Raw genomic sequence first — 15,930 nt, 5'->3', positions numbered from 1 at the left:
CAAAAACTCCTATACAGTATATCCTGGTTCCTCCCTTACCTCTTTGGAACAGCCCCTTGGAGTTATCTGAGAGGCTGTCTCCCGGGCTTCAGTCCTCAGTAAGTCCACTGAATAAAACATAATTCTCAGGCTTCCCTGGTGGCGCAGTGGTTGAGAGTCCGCCTGCCGATGCAGGGGACAGGGGTTCGTGCCCCGGTCCGGGAGGATCCCACGTGCCGCGAAGCGGCTGGGCCTGCGCGTCCGGAGCCTGTGCTCCGCGACGGGAGAGGCCACAGCAGTGAGAGGCCCGCGTACCGCAAAAAAAAAAAAAAAAACAAAAAAAAACGCCATTCCTTTATTAGAGACACTTATGCTGAGTTCAAATCTGTCTCTCCATAAATTCTACATAGGAACCTTCCTTCTGCCTTCAAAAACATGCAACATGTCTACGCATATACTTATGTGTTAGCTTTTCAGAGATTTAAAAACTGATAATAAGTCTTAAAGCCCCAGTCTACTCCAAGCAAAAGTAGCTCCATTTCTTTTACCATTTGTAGTGATCAGGATTAAGTTTTGCTGAAAATAAGAACACCTCAAATAAGAACGGCTTATTGACTTTGTTTCTTATGTTCTGCAAGCTCAGAGGTGTCATTCTAGGGCTGGTAGGGAAGTTTCCCAAATCATCAGGGACCCAGCACCCCTCTATTTTGCTGTCCCATTGTCTCCAATGTGTGACTTTTACACTATGGTCCAAGATGTTTGCTGATGCTCTAGCTATTACATCTGCATTCCTGCCAGCAGATGGAGGAAAGGGTAAAGAGCATATCCCTCCCTTTAAAGACATTTCCCAGAAAGCACACAAAACACTTCCATTTATATTAATTGGGTCAGAACTTGGTCATATGGCCACAGTGAGCTTGTTCTGCAGATAAGGGAGAATGTAAATATTTGTTTAGTTACTGACAGTACCATTAACTCAAAATTCACTGTGCCAATAAGACTACTCTTTATTGGGATTTGATCCACAGCCCACAGGATACTGTAATTCTTACAACAGTCCTGCAGGGAAGATTTTACGACCTGAATTTTAGAGAAGTGGAAATCGAGGCTGTCGGGGGTAGAGGGGGTGAGGTAACTTGCCTTTTGTCCTGCAAAGAGCAGCTGGTGTAGCTGGCATTTGAGTCCAGTTCTGCCTGTGAGTTTCTGTAAGTTACACTCTTTTTAAAGATGTGAGAAAAATAATTAAATAGGATCAATGAGACTACTGGAATGCAAGATGCTGGAGAAAGAGATATGTGCGTTTATAACAACAGCAAATGCCACTTGTGTTCTGAACTTGGCAGTTAAATTGATTTTAAAGGTGGTCTGGAGATTGTAAAACTTGATCACTGAGCATTTTGTTTTGCTTGGAGAGGTCACAAGCCACGTTTTGGTTAGTAAGGGGAAATGGGCTGTTTTCAGACATTTGACTGAAGCATCCTGGAAATATAAATTTAGCTTTAGGTTTCAGTAATATAAGATTTTTTTTTAAAGAAATGTAAGTTGGAGTTGGTAGCAGATGTTCCTATTCTATAAGTTTGCTTTACAACAATATGAAAACACGTGACATTCTTTACAGGTTGAAGGGTTTATTTTTTGTATGTCGTCTGAAAAAATACGCGCATCCTAAAAGTTATGGGTTTTTTTTAACATCTTTATTGGAGTATAATTGCTTTACAATGGTGTGTTAGTTTCTTCTGTATCACAAAGTGAATCAGATATACATATATCCCCATATCTCCTCCCTCTTGCGTCTCCCTCCCACCCTCCCTATCCCACCCCTCTAGGTGGTCACAGAGCACCCAGCTGATCTCCCTGTGCTATGCGGCTGCTTCCCACTAGCTATCTATTTTACATTTGGTAGTATATGTAAGTCAGTGCCACTCTCTGAGTTATGTTTTATTCAGCGGGAATTTTTAGGACTTCAAGCCCAGGAGGCAGCATCTCAAGTAACCCTGAGAAAACTGCTCCAAGGAGGCGAGGGGGCGGGTTTTGCAACAAAGGGCAGGTAGTCGGGAACATCAAAAGATTATTGTAATTAAAGAAAACCAGATACCCCAAGTTAAGGAATTAAGCCCATTTCTACGTATGGGAAGATGCAAGAGTCTGGGCTCACTGAAATCATTCCTTTGATATGTACCTCAACTATCTGGGGCCAGTGTCCTGTGTTTTTGTAGGTAGTGGCTGCGGTCTGATGGCTGCTAGATGGCAGGTATTCTTTCCTTCCTGAGTTGCCTCAAGGCTCACCAGCTTACCTTCTGGTGGTGGCTACAATCCCCGGTGACTGTGACAGCCTCTGTTTACTGATATGTTAGGAAATAATCCATTTCTCAGTATCAAAATAAAGAAGGACTTTTCAGAACCGTAAAAAAAAAAAAGTAATGTTAGTTTATCATGCTGATGGTAAGAACAGTTGCCCCCAATGCGCTCCTGCATAGTGGATCTTCCTTAGAGCAGCGCCCAGGCGATCGGACCCTGGCCTCAGCTTACAAAGCGAACGTAGAGGCTGACGCGAACCCTGTGCCCACGCCGGCCGGCGCGCTCGGAGGCAGGAACTTCCTGCCCACTGCTAGCCGCTCCCACTCCCGGCGCGCGCGCGCAGCCGGTGGAAGTGTGACTGAGAAAGGCGCTGTCAGTAACTTTCCGTCTCTGTGAACGGAGCAAGCAAAACGACTTCTCGCAGAGTTGCAGAAGGTGCAAATGCGCCATTAACTAATTCTGCGTTAAAGTTCCACTCACCGCGCAAGAGATGTCCCGTCACCCACTCCTTAGGACCTGCCCACTCCTAAGAGGAAGAAAGCAACTGAGAGAAAGTTTGAGGATGCAAGTTCCGGGAGGCTGTGGCCACGGCGCAGAGGGCGGGCGGCCCAACGGGGTGGGGCTCCGTGCTGTGTTTCCGGTTCTGGTGCTGATCCTGGGGCTCACGCTGCTCACCGCAGGTAGGGCAGGAGGGAGAGAAGGAAGGAGGCAGGGAGGGAGGAGGGGTGGCTTTCACTACGCAGTGAGGTCCGAGTCCGGCTGGGGCTAAATATCTTAAAAAGCCCCAACCAACCCTGAACTCTGTATTGTGAAATGCGGATTCATTTACTGATTCAACAGTTGTATACTGACGCCTACTATGTGCAGAGTCGGCACCTGTAGGAGTCTGTGAGCACACGCTCTGATGTTCTGTAAACCTCTGCCTCTCTTGCATCATGCCAGTTGCTGGAACGGAGAGGCGTGAAATAAGAAATTTACTCTGGGACTTCCCTGGTGGTCCAGTGGTTGAGACTCCACGCTTCCACTGCAGGGGGCACGGGTTCGATCCCTGATTGGGGAACTAAGATCCCGCATGCATGCTGCCAAAACAACAACAACAACAAGTTTATTTCCCACAGTTCTGGAAGCTGGGAAGTCCATGATCAAGGTGCTGACTGATTTGGTTCCTGATGAGGGACCCCTTCCCGGCTTGTAGGTGAACGCTTTTTACTATATCCTCAGGTTTGGAGAGATGTCTCATATTTCTCATGTCTCTTATTTTTTATTTTTATTTATTTATTTTTTGGCTGCGTGGCATGTGGGATCTTAATTCCCCGATCAGGGACCAAACCCATGTCCCCTGCAGTGGAAGCACAGAGTCTAAACCACTTGACCGCCAGGAAACTCCCTCTCATGTCTCTTATAAGAGCACTAATCTGATTCATGAGGGCTCACCCTCATGACCTAATTATCTCCCAAAGGCCCCTCCTCCAAATACCATCACACTGGGGATTAGGCCACAACATATGAATTTGGTGGGGACACAAACAGTCCATAACACATCCGCCAAACACATTTGTGGATTAGAAGCAACATTGCTAAGATGGCAATACTTGCCAAATTGATCTACAGATTCAGTTCAATTCCTATTAGAAACTTAGCTGACTTCTTTGTAGAAATTGATAAACTGTTTCTCAAATTCCTCTGAAATTGCAAGGCACCCAGCATAGCCAAAACAATCTTGGGAAAAAAAAAAAAAAGAACAAAGTTGAAGGAGTTTATGTGGATTAATGAGGGGCCATAAACTAAGGGCCTTTGTATCTGAAGACCCCTCCCCCCCGCCCCCACAAAAAGGGAAGTTGTTTCCAATTATATGGCAGTGTTTTAGAGCCCCAGGCCTATGTTTCTTCCAAGGGTCTTCTATAACACAGTTCTCATATTGCCCCAGGTTTTCTGGAAGTGGAGATGGCAGGGAGGACTCAGATGGTTTTCCTGAATGAAAATGCGACTATCTTTTGCAAGATCCCTGGTTTCCCACACCTGGACATCAACAGTATGGGTATCACCTGGTTTCGGAAGGCTCAGTTGTCTGAAATAGAGATCAAACTGTTTGAATTTTTTGGAGACCACAAAGTGGCATTCCGACCTGGAGCCAACGTGTCTCCATGGAGGCTGAAGAGGGGGGATGCCTCACTGCAGCTGCCTGGGGTCCAACTGTGGGAAGCAGGAGAGTACCGATGTGAGTTGGTGGTCACTCCTCAGAAGGCACAGGGAAGAGTCTGGCTGGAGGTTGTAGGTGAGTGCCTGAGGGCAGTGCCCTGTGATTCCCATGGTGATGGGGCTTGGGGTGGAGATGTAGATGGGCCAAGTGGAGCAGAGCATGGGCCTAGGAGTCACATAGACGTGGGTTTGAGTCCTGGGCTTCCATGGACTTCTAGACAACTTTGGACAAGTTATTAATCATGCTGAATCTCAATGCCCTTCCCTCTAAACAAATGTAATAGTACTTTTCTAAGAGAATTGATTGTAGGGAAGAGGCTATGCAAAATGCAAGGAGGATGCTTAGAATAGTGTTTGGCCCATTTTAAGTTTGCAGTAAAAGATAGTCAAAGTGTGTGGACAGTTAGTCTTCACTGAAGAGGTACCTCTGAAGGGTAGCTGGGGAAGGAGAGAGATTGCACTCTGGTTCCATGGATCTGAATCCTATTCTATCTAACTTTGTTGCTTCCAAACTGAGTGATTGGGTCAGCCATTTAACATCTTTACACGTGAATTTTCCCATGTGCAAATGAATTTTCCATGTGCAAAATGAGGCAATAAGTCATACCTGCCTCATAGTGTTCTGAGGATTACACAAGATCATGTATGAAAATGCTCAGCCAGTGCTGTTGTGAGGTAGGTGATCAGTCAAGATTTATAACAACACTTTCCCCTAAACACGTTTTTGAGCTCCACTTTCTTCTATTATAAATAGGTCAGATACTCTGTGGATGAGCTTGGGGCTGCCATAACAAAACACCACTGACTGGGTGGCTTAAACAACAGAAATTTATTTTCTCACAATTCTAGAGTCTAGATGAGATCAAGGTGACAGCAGGGTTGGTTTCTTCAGAGGCCTCTCTCCTTGGCTTGTAGGTGCTTATCTTCTCCCTGTGTCTTCACCCCCTCTTCCCTCTGTATTTGTGTATCCTAATCTCTTCTTATACAGACATCAGTCATATTAGATTAGGATTCAACCTAATGATCTCGTTTAGCTTACCAACCTCAATGAAAACCCTACCTTCAAATATAGTCATAGTCTGAGGGACTAGGACTAGGACTTCAACATATGAATTTGGGGGGGGGCATACAATTCAGCCTGTAACTGGGGGGCAGTGTCTGTGAGCCCTCCATAATTGTACTTAAGACTTTGAATGTTTTGTACATATTAATTTTGGTAATGGGGATGTATATTAGAATTCATTTCCTCTGCAACTGACAGAAAGCCTAAAATAAAAGGGTTTTTTTTCCAAAAATTAGATACACTTTATTTTTTAGAAGAGTTTTAGATTTACAGAGAAATTGGAAAGTTAGTACCGAGTTCCCGTATTACTCTTGCCTCCTCACCCCACTTGCCCCATTAGTATCGTCTTGTATTTATGGTATATTTGTTATAATTGATGAATTGATTATTCATTAGTAATGTTCTTTTGGGGTTAGTATTAGTTCTCTTTGGTTCTCTTTGGGTTAGTTCTCTTTGGGTTAGTATTAGTATGGTATATCTTTCTCAATCCTTTTACTTTTACTCTATTTGGGTCCTCATATTTAAAGTGGGTTTCTTGTAGAAAGCACATGTTTGAGTCTTTTTTTATCCACTATGACAGTCTCTGTCTTTTAGTTGATGTAGTTAGACCATTCATTTAAAGTGATTGCGTATATAGTTGGACTGATATGTATTGTGTTTGTATCTGTTTTCTATTTGGTGCCCTTTGTTTTTTAAATTTTTTAAATTTAATTTTCCGCCTCTTTTTATGCCTTCTCTGTTTTGTTTTTTTTTTTGTTCTTTTGCAGTACGCGGGCCTCTTACTGTTGTGGCCTCTCCCGTTGCAGAGCACAGGCTCTGGACGCGCAGGCTCAGCGGCCATGGCTCACAGGCCTAGCTGCTCCGCGGCATGTGGGATCTTCCTGGACCAGGGCATGAACCCGTGTCGCTTGCATCAGCAGGCAGACTCTCAACCACTGCACCACCAGGGAAGCCCCCCTTCTCTGGTTTTAATTGAATATTTTATATGATACCATTTTCTCTCTTTTCTCTGTATATCAATTATACTTATTTAAAATTTATTTTCATCGTTGTCCTAGAGTTTGCAGTGTACATTTACAACTAATTTAAGTCTGCTTTCAAATAACACTGTATTGCTCCATGGGTAGTACAGGTCCTTAATAACAGAGTATTTCCAGTTCTTCTCTCCCATCTCTTATAACATTACTGTCATTCATTTAACTTTTTCATATGCTATAACCACCCAGTACATTGTTGCTATTATTATTTTGAATGAACACAATGATCTGTTAGATCAGTTAAGCATAAGAAAAATAAATGTTTTATTTTGCCTTCATTTATTCCTTCTCTGACACTCTTCCTTTCTTTTTGTAGATTCTAGTTTCTGACCTATATCATTCTCCATCTCTCTGAAGAACTTCTTTTAACATGTAGCAAAGCAGGTCTACTGGTGACAGATTTCCTCAGTTTTTGTCTGAGAAAGTATACTTCATTTTTGAAGGGTAATTCTTCTGGATATAGGAGTCTAGATTGGTGGGGTTTTCTTTCTTCGAATACTTTAAATATTTCACTCCACTCTCTTCTTTCTTGCATTTAAGAAGTCCCATGTCATCCTTATCATTGTTCCTCTATAGGTAAGTTATTTTTTTCCTCTGGCTTCTTTCAAGATTTTCTCTTTGTTTTTTTGCATTTTGAATATGGTATACCTAGGTATAAATTTTTGTTTTTCTTTTTTTGGTATTTTTCTGCTCGGTGTTGTCTGAGCTTCCTGGATCTGTGCTTTGGTGTCTGTCATTAATTTTGGAAAATTCTCAGCCATTATTTTTCAAAATGTTTCTTCTGCTCCTTTCTCTTTTCTTCTTCTGGTATTCCTATTACATATGTTACCTTTTGCTGTCATCTCACAGTTCTTGGATATTCTGTTCCCTTCTGGTTTTTTTCCCCATTCTTTTTTCTCTTTGCATTTCAGTTTGGGAAGTTTCTATTGACATTTTTAAGCTAGCTAATTCTTTCCTTGGCACTGTGAAGTTTACTGATGAGCCCATCAGAGGCATTCTTCATTTCTTTTATAATGTTTTTGATTTCTAGCATTTCCTTTTGATTCTTTCTTAAAGTTTCCATCTGTCTATTTACATTATCCATTTGTTCTTGCATATTGTCTGCTTTTTCCATTAGTGCTCTTAACATTTTAATCATTATTTAGAATTCTCTATCTGATAATTCTAAAATCTGTTTCATACGAGAGTCTTGTTCTGAGGCTTGCTTTGTCTTTTCATACTTTTCAGCATGCCTTGTAATTTTTTGTTGAAAACCAGATATTATGTATCAGGTAGTAAGAACTGAGGTGAATAGGCTTTTGGTGTGAGAGTCTATGTTGTTTTGGCTAGGCGTTAGGCTGTGTTTAGTGTTAATGCTGTACCTGTAGGTGCCAGAGTTTTCCCCCTTCCTTGTTTTGTTTGAATTTCCCTATGAACACCTTAAACAGAGCCTGTGTTTAACAGCTCTCTCAGTTGTAATCTGTTACCATTCTGGAACTCTGTTGATGTAGTGGTAAGGTGTTGTGGAGGAGAAGCAGTCTATGCTCTTATGGTTAAATCTCATTCTTTTGAGTTGCCTGAGCCCCTAGGCTGTCTCACCTTCGGAAGTGTTTCTAGGTGAGGCGGGAAGGCTAGAGGGGGCTGGAGTTGGCTAATCATCACTATCCCAGGTCAGGCAAGACTCTGGCAAAGTCTTTTCCCTTGAGAGCATCCTTTATTATGGAGAATGCACTGGGTATATTTTTAAATAGTTAACTTTTCCTCTCCCCATTGCTCAAAATAGGAGGGGATTTTTCTTGGATCTTCACAGTGAGAGCGTGGTGGGATTCTGGGAGGTAAAACTCATGAAAGTGTTGTGACCCCCCCCAAGACTGGGCCTTTAGGAGTTTTTTATTCTCAATCTAGTCCACACTTAACCTTTAGCAATTTGTCAGAGTTACTGCTTAAGTGTGTCGACCAGTTTATTACTCCAGTACCTTCTGCTTAAGGTTTTATGATCTCGGCTGTGATTCTCTCAATCTGCCTGTCTTTTTTCAGGGTGGTGGTTTGCCCTGTCACCTCAATTCTCTGATGGATCTAAGAAAAGCTGTGGATTTACAGTTTGTTCAGCTCAGCTTTTTTTTCCTGTTATGAGGATAGAAGTGATGACTTTAGGTCTTTACATGTCAGAGGGAAGCGAGAAGTCAATAGTGCTTTTAAGAAGGTAGTTTATTTTCCTTTCACAAAACTGTAGCCAACCCAGGGCATGTATGGCAGTTCTGTGATCATCTAGGACCCAGGATCCTTTTATGTCATCACTTTGCCATCCTCAACCTGCATTTCCACCTTGTGCTTGGAAATGTCTTCTCCATCTCCAGCCATGACATGGTATTGCAGCCATTCTGCAAGAAGGAAGAAGTGGAGGGGGAGAGACACTGTTCTTTTCTTTAAGATACCCTTGTTATTTCAGGAGACTTCTTAGAAGTTGCTCTCACTACTTCTGAATACATCCAAACTTCCAGACCCTTAGTTCACATGCCAACACCCAGCTGCAGAGAAAGGTGGGAGAAGTAGCTTTAACTTGGAGGTGTCTTTGAAGAATAGAGATTCGCAGCAAGTAGCAGTCTCTACCACAACACTGTTCCAAGGCTTTCCTCAGATTCTCAACCGTGTCTATGACACAGAGGGGCTTAAGAAACTCTGCTTTATAAAATTGCTGTGAGTTTCGGGGTCACAGCATATCGGCACCCTGCCAGCACTGGAACCAGCATACCCAGATCATTTAGCCTAGGCAGAATACCATTCAGTTGACTCACCTTTCCTGAAGGCTTGCCATGGGTCTGACATTGGGCTAATAATAAGCAAGTCCCTACCCACCCTCAAGGCATGATTTCTCTCCCCTGGCAGCTCACCCAGTCAGTAGCTTGTTTCTGGAGCGAGCCGTGGTGAAAGATAATGAAGACAGACATATTTTGTGTAAGTCAAGTGGATTCTACCCAGAGTATATTAACGTAACATGGAAAAGGTGGACCCAGAAGGATCCCCAGTTCCAGGAGATTTCTGAGGACGTTATCACTGGCCCCACCATGAAGAATGAGGATGGTACATTTAATATCACCAGCGACTTGAGGCTGAAGCCCTCTCTGGAAGACAATGTGACCATCTACCAGTGTGTGGTATGGCATGTATCCTCACTCATGTGCCAGGGTTTCAACTTCACCCCGATTCTGATAGGTAAGCAGCCCCTAGACATTTCCCCAGCTCTTCCTCTTGAGGGGAATATAATATCAACTTTGGTTCCCACACAGTCTAGGGGAAGATGGGGGCCAATAGGGAAGGAGAGAAAGCTTGGTCTGGTTTAGCTCAGCCCCACAGTCAGCAGTCCAGATTAGGTCCTTAAGCTGGGACAGATGGTCTAATAGGTAGAGAGTGGTGATGACCTGGCTTCCAGGGTCATGGCTCTGGTCCTGCTGGTCCAATGCATCTGCCTAGAGGTGAGGGAGGTAAGGAAGGCAGAGGCTAACCAGTGGCCCTGGGAAATGTGGTCAGGGTGTGCCAGGTGGGGCTTGGGATGGCCCTGAAGGGAGAGAGAAATTGTTCCTGGAAGTAAGGACTAGGGATTGTGTGGGTGGGTGGTGTGTGCAGGGATGTGTTTAGGATACGTGTGGGGCATGGGGAATATGAAATTGAAATATGCTTTGTGTGTATGGTATAAGGCATTTGTCTGGGTGATATGTGTATGTCTTAGTCCGTATGGGCTGCTATTGGGTTGGCCAAAAGGTTCATTCGTTTTTTTCCATAAGATGGCTCTACTAGCACTTAGTTGTCTTTAACGTCATTCAAAACAATTTTGTTAGATTGTACGTGACAGCTGTCATATCAGTGTGCATTTAAAAAAAGACATCAAAATTGGTGAAGTTTTGTGTAGCCATTTTAATATTGAAGATGGAAGAAAAAAAGCAACATTTTTGGCATATTATGCTTTATTATTTCAAGAAAAGTAAAAACACAACCGAAATGCAAAAAAGACTTGTGCAGTGTATGGAGAAGGTTGCTGTGACTGATCAAACGTGTCGAAAGTGGTTTGCGAAGTTTCGTGCTGGAGATTTCTTGCTGGACGATGCTCCACGGTCAGGTAGACCAGTTGAAGTTGATAGCGATCAAATCAAGACATTAATTGAGAACAATCAACAGTATACCACGCAGGAGATAGCCAACATACTCAAAATATCCAAACCAAGCGTTGAAAATCATTTGCACCAGCTTGGTTATGTTCATCTCTTTGATGTTTGGGTTGCACATAAGTTAAGCAAAAAAAACCTTCTTGACCGTATTTCTGCATGCGATTCTCTACTTAAACATAACAAAAATGTTCTGTTTTTAAAACAAATTGTGACGGGCGATGAAAACTGGATACTGTACAATAACGTGAAACGGAAGAGATCGTAGGCAAGCGAATTGAACCACCACCAGCCACACGAAATGCCAGTCTTCATCCAAAGAAGGTGATGTGTATATGGTGGGATTGGAAGGGAGTCCTCTATTATGAGCTCCTTCCGGAAAACCAAACGATTCATTCCAACAAGTACTGCTCCCAATTAGACCAACTGAAAGCAGTACTTGACGAAAAGCATCCAGGATTAGTCAACAGAAAACACATAATCTTCCATCAGGAAGATTACATCCATTACATCCATTACATCCATTACTTCCATTACATCCATAATGTAACACCACGTGTTTCTTTGATGACCTGGCAAAAACTGTTACAGCTTGGCTGGGAAGTTCTGATTCATCTGCCGTATTCACCAGACATTGCACCTTTGGATTTCCATTTATTTAGGTCTTTACAAAATTCTCTTAATGGAAAAAAAATTCAATTCCCTGGAAGACTATAAAAGGCACCTGCAACAGTTCTTTGCTCAAAAAGATTTAAAGTTTTGGGAAGGTGGAATTATGAAGTTGCCTGAAAAACAGAAGACAGTGGAACAAAAGGGTGAATACGTTGTTCAATAAGTTCTTGGTGAAAATGAAAAATGTGTCTTTTATTTTTACTTAAAAATCGAAGGCACGTTTTGGCCAACCCAATACAACAAATTGCCACAGACTGGGTCACTTATAAAGAACAGAACTTTATTTTTCACAGTTCTGGAGGCTGGAATTCTGAGATTAGTGCGCCACTATGGCTGAGAGCCCTTTTCCAGGTTTCAGACCTCTCATGGTGTCCTCACATGGTGGAAGGGGTGAGGGATCTCTCGAGGGCCTCCTTTATAAGGCACTAATCTGACTCATGAGGGCTCCACCCTCATGACCTAAAGCTCCCCAAAGCCCCACTTCCTAATACCATCGTATTGGGCATTAGGATTTCAACATAAGAATTTTGAGGGGAGATAGACATTCAGTCTACAGCAGTATACAAGTGATACAGGGTAGTGTAGTAGTATGGAAGCTTTGGACGTGTGCATGGTATGTGTATATTGTATGTGGTGTTTGATATTGCGGTGTTTTTCTGGCAAGTGCTAAGCAGGCTGTTTGATGTGTGAAGGTGTTAAGTGATAGGATGGAGGATGCAAAGACGTGTGGCAGAAGGTTGGTGGTTCTATCTCTGACAGGGAAGATGATACACAGCCACACAGATCCTAGAAGCAGTCTTGTGGTCTTCTTTGGCCCCTGCCAGTAGGTTTCCTCTTAATGTTCTCCTCTTCTTTCTCTCTGCAGAATCTGAGAAGAAAACTGACTCGTGGATTGTTTGGTTGTGTATTGGATTAATCTCTGCTGGACTGATCGTATTAATTTTATTTTTATATTTTTTTCTTTGGAAAAGATAAGAGGCTGCAAAGCAAAGTTTAGACTTATGTTTTGGAGTAGACTCTGGGAATTCAGAATTCATGGCCAATGCATGGTGTTGGGGAGTTCTCAGGGTTGATGCTGGGATATTCTAAGTGTGTTTATGGTGTGTAGCTTTTTCTGATGTGTTGGGGAGGAACTGTCTCATTTGGTCTCCATGTGGTGGCCTGGGACTCTGAGGAGATGCATTGTAAAGCCCCTCTGCCTTCTCATAATAAAGTCTCACTGTAAATCGAACCTGACCTCATTGTTCACACCAGTCCTGTGAATGATGTGGGCTGCACTAGTGTTCTCACATATAGAATCCACAGCTCAGAGGGGGGAATTCCTTCCCCCGGTTGCTCATATTTTGTTAATAGCTCAATGAGATAACTTACCACCCAGATTTTACTGGTTTAACCAAGAACTTCTAACCCTAGTGAGGGTGTTTCCAAACTAAAACATGTTTCCAAACATGTTTATCCCTCTGGCCCACATAGCAAATAAAATAACTCAGGCTGTTGTTAAGACCAGTGTAAATGTGTTGGTTAAATGGTTCTAGGTAATAAAATTGCCTCCAGTTATTTATGAGCCTGCCAAGGCAGAATCTGTGCAATAGCTAATATATCTCATTATAAATGCTTTAGGAAAAGCAGAAAAATCGATTAATCAAGAAAAAAGGCTGTTTGTCTAAAGCTGACCAACTGATTCATAGAGCCTGCTGGAGGGTGAGAGACACCGGAATCAGAGCCTGCTAGAGGATGAGAGACCCTGGAAGCTGGAGCTAGTTGCTCTAGTGGAGGCCAGTCTGGATCAGATGACAGCCACCGGACATGTAAGCAAATCTAGCTGAGATCATCAGCATCAACAGAACCAACTCTCAAATGCATGAGAAATACTTATTTTTTCTTTTTCTTTTTCTTTTTCTTTTTGGTGGATGGGCTGTGTCACAGCATGTGGGATCTTAATATTCCCGGCCAGGGATCGAACCCGTGTCCCCTACAGTGGAAGCATGGAGTCTTAACCACTGGAGCGCCAGGGAAGACGCTTTGTTTTTCTTGCTTTCTTTTTTTGAGAAATACTTATTTTTTCAAAGCCACTGTGTTTTAGGGTGGTTTGTTACATAGCAAAAGCTAACTGATACAGCTCCCCAGGAAGTTGAATTTTGACTCAAAAGTGTGGTTGCCGCGGAGATGTGCTGCTGAGAGCCCCTCCAAGACAGAGCCTGCTATGAAGAGTGTACTTAGCCACCATGTTCCAGCTATGGTATCTCAGGGATCTGCTGTAGCTTTTGAGCTTATGCCATGCTCTCCTGGCCAGCCAATGGCCGATCAAGGCAGGAATCTTTGGAGCTCCCTGTTGGGATGGCTGAGATTTTCTTGGAGTTGCACTGTCATCTGACGCTCTTGCTAGCCAATCGTCCTTTCTTCCTCCCTTCACAGGTATAAGACCTATGTCAAAGTTTCAGTCAGAACTGTAGTTATTTACTTCTGTCTGGTTTACGCTGGAGTATCTTCCCTTCCCCAATAATAATGGCATTATGGGGAAAACTGGAGTTGATCAAGTGAAGAGTACACAGAGGCAGGGCTGCGTAATAAATTGTGTAGTGTATCACTGCTTTACTCATTGGCATCAGTGCCTGGAAGGACCTAAGTATGGGGGACAGAGAGAAGTTCACACTCCTGTACCCAAGGTGGCCAGTCTAGGTGGCCTGCCTTTCACATCACTCCAGAGTTGGGCCAGCCCAGAGTGGAAATAGAGTAGGGTGTAGGTAGATGGAGATGTACAATGCCCCAGTCAGGTGGTCCTGGCACAGAGGATGCCAGTAATCTAGATTCTAATGCAACAAACCCACTCTCTGGAACTCAGTTCTGACCTTAATCCCATTGTTCGGCCTTTCCGCAATTCCTTTCAAGTTGGAACAGATCTGTTGTTCTTCAGGCCTGCCCCAGTCTAGGGTCAGCAGCATTCATGTCTTCTTCCCCCAAGTCTTCTGCATGTCTTGGTACAATAGGGTGTCTGACACTGGACCTGGGGAGACCTCAAAGGTGAGCCCAGAGATGTGTGGGGAGCCAGGGCTACTCCCTGCAGCAAGCTCCCCAGGAAAGTTCTCCCTAAAAGAAGATGTTGGAGAGGAACTCAAGAGCAGGACAGAGCTGGGAGGATGCTACCTGAGGAGAATGGGTTCTATAGGAGCTGGGTGAGTCCTCCCCAGCAGAAAGGCTGGAGGTCCACCTTAGTGGGCCACATGTGGGCCATGCAGTGACTGGCTAGAGATGCCAAATCCAGAGGCATTAGGCCTGAGCAGGTTTCCAGTATGGCTATGGGCTAGTTTTCCCAGACTGGCAATTCAGTTTCACTACTGGAAGAGGGTGGCTTGGCTTCCCTCCTCTCTTGAACTCAGGACTGAGGCCCAGGACACATGTCACAACACCTGGTGTGAGTTGGGGGACAGACAGGAGTGGCAGATGTGCCCCATTAGTCTGCATTGCCACCTGACTGGCTGTGGGAAAGGTAGCCTGGAAGGTAGGGACCCCAGTCCATTTGCAAGAAGGCGGAAGATGGAGGGTTCATCATACACATGGGTGGGAGAAAGTGTTGGTGAGGTCCTGTAATAGGGAAGAACCTTTGTATTCTATTAGAAGTTAATCACTAAAGGGATGTTGCCTATAAACTTAAATTATACCCCTGGGAACCCTGCCTCCCACGTAATGAGTATTAAGCTAAAATACCTTTGTTTAGCTCAAAGGAAACATCCTGACCAGGCCCACCTGTGAATGACTGCAGGAAGGAAGAAATTAACACATACCCTCTGGAGACTGACAGGAACCAGGACATGTTTGACTTTACCCCCTCCCCTTTTAGTATAAAAGAAGCCTGAATTTCTAACTCAGGCAAGATGGTTCTTAGGGGCACGAGCCCACCACCTTCTCCGTCTGCTGGCTTTATGAATAAAGTCGCTGTTCTTTGCCCCAACAACTCGTCTCTTGATTTATTGGCCTGGCATGTGGCGAGCAGTACAAGCTTGGACTCAGTTAACAGTCCCTCTGGCTCCCTTGGTGTTTTGGACATGATCTAGGCTGTCACTTATCATAGCTGAGTCTGTATCAGTCTCAAATCTGGGACCTTCCTGAGTTGCGCTTTCCCTTCCTGTTCTTGGTCTGGAGACATGACGCTTGAGATCAAGGTGGCACCCCTAGAGAAAGGTGGCACTCAGGAGATTGGGACTGTGCAGCAGGGGAAGGGAGCAGGGCTGTGGTTTGAGACAGACTCGGGTTCAAATCTTGGGCCTGCCACTTACTAGCTGTGAGATGTTAGCAAGTTAACACCAAGTCTGATGCCGACTCCTCGTCTGCAAACCCAGAGAACAGTGCCTCTGTCAGCACTGGACCACAGTGACCTGAGATACATCCTTGGGATCTGGAGAGCCAGTTCTGCACAGGGTGTGGACGAGCTTGGACTGCTACATCTGCTCTCACGTGACACCCAGTGCTGTCCTCGAGGCGGAATATCAGAAACAAAATTCTCACAAAAGTTCCTGCTGGGCTGAGTGGAGCTCAGGGGAGCTCC

At 44.0% G+C, this 15,930-nt stretch overlaps 1 protein-coding gene across 3 annotated transcripts; it reads left to right on the top strand.

The window, feature by feature from the left end:
- Window positions 1–2,641: 2,641 nt before the first annotated feature.
- Window positions 2,642–15,328, top strand: NCR3LG1 (natural killer cell cytotoxicity receptor 3 ligand 1). 3 transcript variants are annotated; one of them, XR_009542416.1, is made up of 6 exons: window positions 2,642–2,957; window positions 4,205–4,552; window positions 9,442–9,768; window positions 12,253–12,320; window positions 13,008–13,195; window positions 15,103–15,328. XR_009542416.1 is itself a non-coding variant. In XM_060159588.1 (6 exons), exons 1-6 carry the CDS (start codon window positions 2,768–2,770, stop codon window positions 15,139–15,141), a joined length of 1,092 nt encoding a protein of 363 aa, XP_060015571.1. In that variant the 5' UTR covers window positions 2,642–2,767; the 3' UTR covers window positions 15,142–15,328. The 3 variants fall into 3 exon arrangements, 1 of the variants encoding a protein (XP_060015571.1); XM_060159588.1 differs by having other exon boundaries at window positions 13,076–13,195; XR_009542417.1 differs by lacking the exon at window positions 15,103–15,328 and having other exon boundaries at window positions 12,253–12,487; window positions 13,008–13,133.
- The last annotated feature ends 602 nt before the right edge of the window (window positions 15,329–15,930 follow it).

This window comes from Lagenorhynchus albirostris, chromosome 9, assembly GCF_949774975.1.
Source record: "Lagenorhynchus albirostris chromosome 9, mLagAlb1.1, whole genome shotgun sequence".
Classification (NCBI taxonomy): Eukaryota; Metazoa; Chordata; class Mammalia; order Artiodactyla; family Delphinidae; genus Lagenorhynchus; species Lagenorhynchus albirostris.
The sequence above is the reverse complement of the archived record's forward strand: the minus strand, read 5'-3'. Positions and strand labels throughout refer to the sequence as shown.

Excerpts from the sequence above, each read along its gene's own strand:
- NCR3LG1 (XM_060159588.1), top strand. The coding sequence starts at position 2,768 with ATGTCCCGTCACCCACTCCTTAGGACCTGCCCACTCCTAAGAGGAAGA. Across the intron at positions 9,769-12,252 it reads CTTCACCCCGATTCTGATAG|AATCTGAGAAGAAAACTGAC; the intron begins GTAAGCAGCCCC and ends TTCTCTCTGCAG. Across the intron at positions 12,321-13,075 it reads TAATCTCTGCTGGACTGATC|AGCCTGCTGGAGGGTGAGAG; the intron begins GTATTAATTTTA and ends ACTGATTCATAG.